The sequence below is a fragment of the Nothoprocta perdicaria genome, unplaced genomic scaffold, assembly GCF_003342845.1.
Source record: "Nothoprocta perdicaria isolate Ctin4 unplaced genomic scaffold, notPer1 scaffold_239, whole genome shotgun sequence".
NCBI classification, from domain to species: Eukaryota; Metazoa; Chordata; class Aves; order Tinamiformes; family Tinamidae; genus Nothoprocta; species Nothoprocta perdicaria.
In genome coordinates, this window is record NW_020455465.1 from 1,072,774 (window position 1) to 1,076,908 (window position 4,135).

General features: G+C 39.1%; 1 protein-coding gene across 1 annotated transcript in view; it reads left to right on the top strand.

The window, feature by feature from the left end:
* Window positions 1-1,419, top strand: part of LOC112947594 (glypican-6) — a gene marked incomplete at its 3' end in the record, with an annotated part of 427,468 nt that extends 426,049 nt beyond the window's left edge. Inside the window, exon 6 of the mRNA XM_026039716.1 lies at window positions 1,390-1,419. Coding sequence (XP_025895501.1) covers window positions 1,390-1,419 — 30 coding nt within the window. The remainder of the gene's footprint in view (window positions 1-1,389) is intronic.
* Between the last annotated feature and the right edge of the window lie 2,716 nt (window positions 1,420-4,135).

Below are 4,135 nucleotides of genomic sequence, written 5' to 3' on the forward strand. Positions count from 1 at the left end.
AGAGAAGAGAAGAGAAGAGAAGAGAAGAGAAGAGAAGAGAAGAGAAGAGAAGAGAAGAGAAGAGAAGAGAAGAGAAGAGAAGAGAAGAGAAGAGAGAAAGAGAGGAGAGGAGAGGAGAGGAGAATCCAGAACAGCAGTGGTTTAATAGTGTAAAATTCATTAGATATATTTAGGAAGTCATTTAGAGCTTGAGACAGTTGTCTATGCATGGACGTGAAGTATTGTTTGAGATCTCCAGAGTATCTGGAAAACGGAATCAACAGACATGGTATTAAATTGGAAGAAACCAATATTTTTCTGGAGCAGCAGCTGAGAGCCAAGTGCTTTATGCTGCGGTATCTCAAACAGGACAAGACACTTGTGTTCAAGCAGCTAAATGAAGTCTTTGCAGCACAGGGCCTAAAATTCAGGCTCCTGCTAAAGTCAATGGAGAGAGACATACACCTTTGGAGGGTGATTCACACTGCTTATTGTCGACCACTCTCACAGATTGGGAACGGGAAGGCCCAGCTGAGTTATTCACATCTAGACACAAAATACTACTTGAGATATCTCTGGGTTTCTGAGTCATCTTACTAAGGTGGCAGGAGAACCTTTCAGCATGCCCATGTCCCCTGGGGCTGGTGGCTGAAAGTCAGATAAGATACCCTACAAAAGWGTAAGTGGCATTTCTGTTCCATTAACATGGCCACCTGAATGTTATTCAAGATGTCCAGATGTTACTGCCATACTTACAGGAAACTCAAGTTTCCTGCCGGCTGGAGGCAAGCAGAAATACCTCAGAACAGCCGAAATTTCAGTTTATGCTTAGATTTAGGTAATCAGATTCCATTCTATTTCTCTACCATATTTCTCTCACACAAGCCAAAACTATTACTCTTCTGATTAAATACAGAAATCTATAGTATAGATACCCATAACTAGTTATCTATACATTTAGTCTAGATGACTATCTCATCTGTGAAAATCTGTAGTTTCATTGTTAATGGAGAGAAATAGTTCTATTTGCTTGCCTAATCATCAGCTTAGACAACTAAATTGAGATCAAGTATTTCTAAAGCATGGTTTATCTCATCCTAAAGCATATATTTAAGCAGCTCAGAGATAGCATTCTGTATTCCTCTGCCACAAAGGTGCCAAAAGTGACAGCCTTAGACTGGACAATGAACAAATTACACCTGAAATAAGACAAATATTACTAAAAATTATATAAACTTATAATGTAATCTCAATTGTTTCTGCAGAGCATGATCTAAGATTTCTCATATACAATCAACTGCTTATAAAGACTTATTATCTTCTCTGTCGTTGCCTGTTTGGTATAACCTGTTTTGTTTTATTTTGTTTTGTTTTTCTGTTCCCTCAATCTGTTTCTCTCTTGCTTCCCAGAGGACTATCTGGAGGACAATGCAACACGGTGTAAGCTTTGGTATTCTTATTCTTCACCTTCATTCCCATTTGTCTTTGTACAATGCTGGCAAGACACTTTTTAAGTTTCATCTTCACCTTCTTTACTTTGTGTGTCTGTAGTCTAAAATGCAGGTTCTTTCTATAATTAATAATAATAATATTATTATTATATTATAAATTTACAATTTATAACTCTAGATCATTTAATTTTCACTAGAGCTGCTAGTTCTTTCTAGTACTCCTGCTTCAGAGATGGTCTTTTACCCCTAGGTAGGAGTGTGATTCCCCAGTGAACTCAAACCCAACCTAGGTGACCACATGGTCATTGAAGGCATGGCAATGTGAACACTCCACAGTGGCATTCAAGTCTGGGCCCTATCCCTTAAGAAAGAACTGGAGCAATGGAAACAAACTCTCCAACCTTCCTGAGCTCCCTCCCTAGAGCTCCCTCTCTGTCTTGCTTTCTGATCTTGGGCAAAGCGCTTAGCTTCTCTGTGAAAGTTTGAAAAAGCAGATCAATACTCTTATACTTTGCAGCTTCAGAGAGTTGCTAAGTTTTATGAATTTTAGCTGCTCCTTGGGTTTCAAACAGAAAGCTTCCTTGGCAGGGACTTGAGTGGGACCCAAGGGGGAGGTGGGTATGCAGCACCAGACAGACACACATCCTCTCACTTGTACCTCAAAGCCGTCTGCTTGGACTATTATATACTGCTTCTTGGCAGGATTAGGCTACAGAGAGCACCATGCTGACATATCCATACTATTCCCTATATTTGAGCTATCTCAAGTTATCTCTGCATCCAGCACATCATCATACCATACAACACTGCTTGGATTTATCTGGAATTTCTCCTAAGGGTCTCTTGCAGCCTGGACCCAGGTGGATGTGTGGAAAATAAATGCCACATTCTGTTTCAGGGGAACATGGGAGCTTTCTTCATTTTCCACCAGGGAGCTGATGCACTATTAAACATATAATGCATAATGCACATGCATCCTATGGAGAGAGGCAACAGAGAAATTGACCATGGCATTCAGGGAGTGATTTACATTCAAGCACAGTATAGTGGCTGCATAGATAAGGGGATGAGCATGCACTCAGTCTGAAAAAAAGAAACCCTTTCATGCTCTTTACTCCAGAGAGGGGAATATATGGTGCCACACTTTGTAGGAAAAGGTTCTTTTATCTGCCCTCCTGCTTTCTTTAAAATAAAGTCTCAATTTCCATAAGCAAAAGACTCTGAAACATTTACTTTAGAAAAACGGTGGGGTGCATTTTAAGTGTGCTTGTGTTCATATTTTTTAACATTCTTGGATTCCGTTGTGATGATTTTTGTTACAATAAAAAAAAAAAGAACACTAATAGTAACCTAAGAATTTCGTTGTGAACAATTCCTTCCCAGTGTTTCCAAAATTAAGGGAAACAAAGCATAACTCAAGAAATGAATCTGCTTTGCATTTTACCCGTAAAAGGCTAAAATTAGCAGGACAATATACTTTGGAGATGTTGCTTTGAATTACTCAGGAAATCCTCTGGAGCACCTCTGGAAGTGGAGTTTATGCTTGAGTTTTGCTTGAATCCATTTAGTCCAGAGTCTAGAAATGTTAAGCATGTGCAGTGACAGACTTCCTGAGATAGGATGTTTATTCTCAAGATTTTATTTCTCAAGGGACCCTAGAATAAAATCCTGCAGGTATAAATCTTGGAGAGCTTAAGAGTAAAATCTAAACTCTCTAATCCTGCAGGACAGATATGAATTTTTTAACACCTTTTGCATATRCAGCCCCTAGGAAAAGATATAAATAATGAGCATGCAAAAGACTTCATAGCACAAGTATCAGTCACAATTTTAGGAGCTAAGATAACAGGCTCTTGCACATGTGTTGGAAGCCCACTGACATCCCACAGGCTAGTTCCTTCACAACCCTTAGATGTCATGCTGTTTGAGGTGTCATATCTCCTTGTACCATGTCAATCAGCAGACATCTACTGTCAACTCTCAGGTGTGTATCTTCTCCAAATTAAGATTCTGTGTGAACTGATTTCTTTTTTCACTGTCTGGATATAATATGCATAAGGAATAAATATATTTTACGATACCTGCAGTGGTCATTTTGTGTCAGTTTTAGGATTTGCTTGGTTTTCTTACAGTAGATAGTTGTTCAGTGTCTGGTTTTGTCTATTTTCAGTTCCTGTGTCACAGCAATACCTAAGTAAGTTTAAATCTGTGCTATCACTTTTTCCCTCGTGGTTAATACCAGTTTCAGGTAGCAAAAGCAGATGAATGATAGTAGCTGTCAGAATCCTCCCAGGAGACCTGCCAGAGTTCTTAAAAAAAAAAAAAAAAAGAAAAAGAAAAAGAAAAAGAAAAAAAAAAGTGTTATTATTCCACAGCCCAGCTCGATGGTTCTGCATGCTGCTCTACCTGATGCAGTGGATTTCTAATGCACATGAGAGAGTTACTAACAAAGTGCTTAATAACAGTAGTTGCCTTTAACTTTTGTGGACCAGGTCTGCCTGCTGTTCAGACCCTGTTTAGTATGAGCAAGAGAAAAATGTCTTCCAACCAAAACAGGAAAGACAGTTCTCTGCCTTAATTAGTTGTCCTAGAAATATGCAGTTTTGATTTTCATGCAGTGTCTGCCATGCCTGAATAATTACGTGTTGCTGCCTGACTCCCCCAGTGAACACAACGCTTGCTTGAGCATCCTCTAAATATGTACT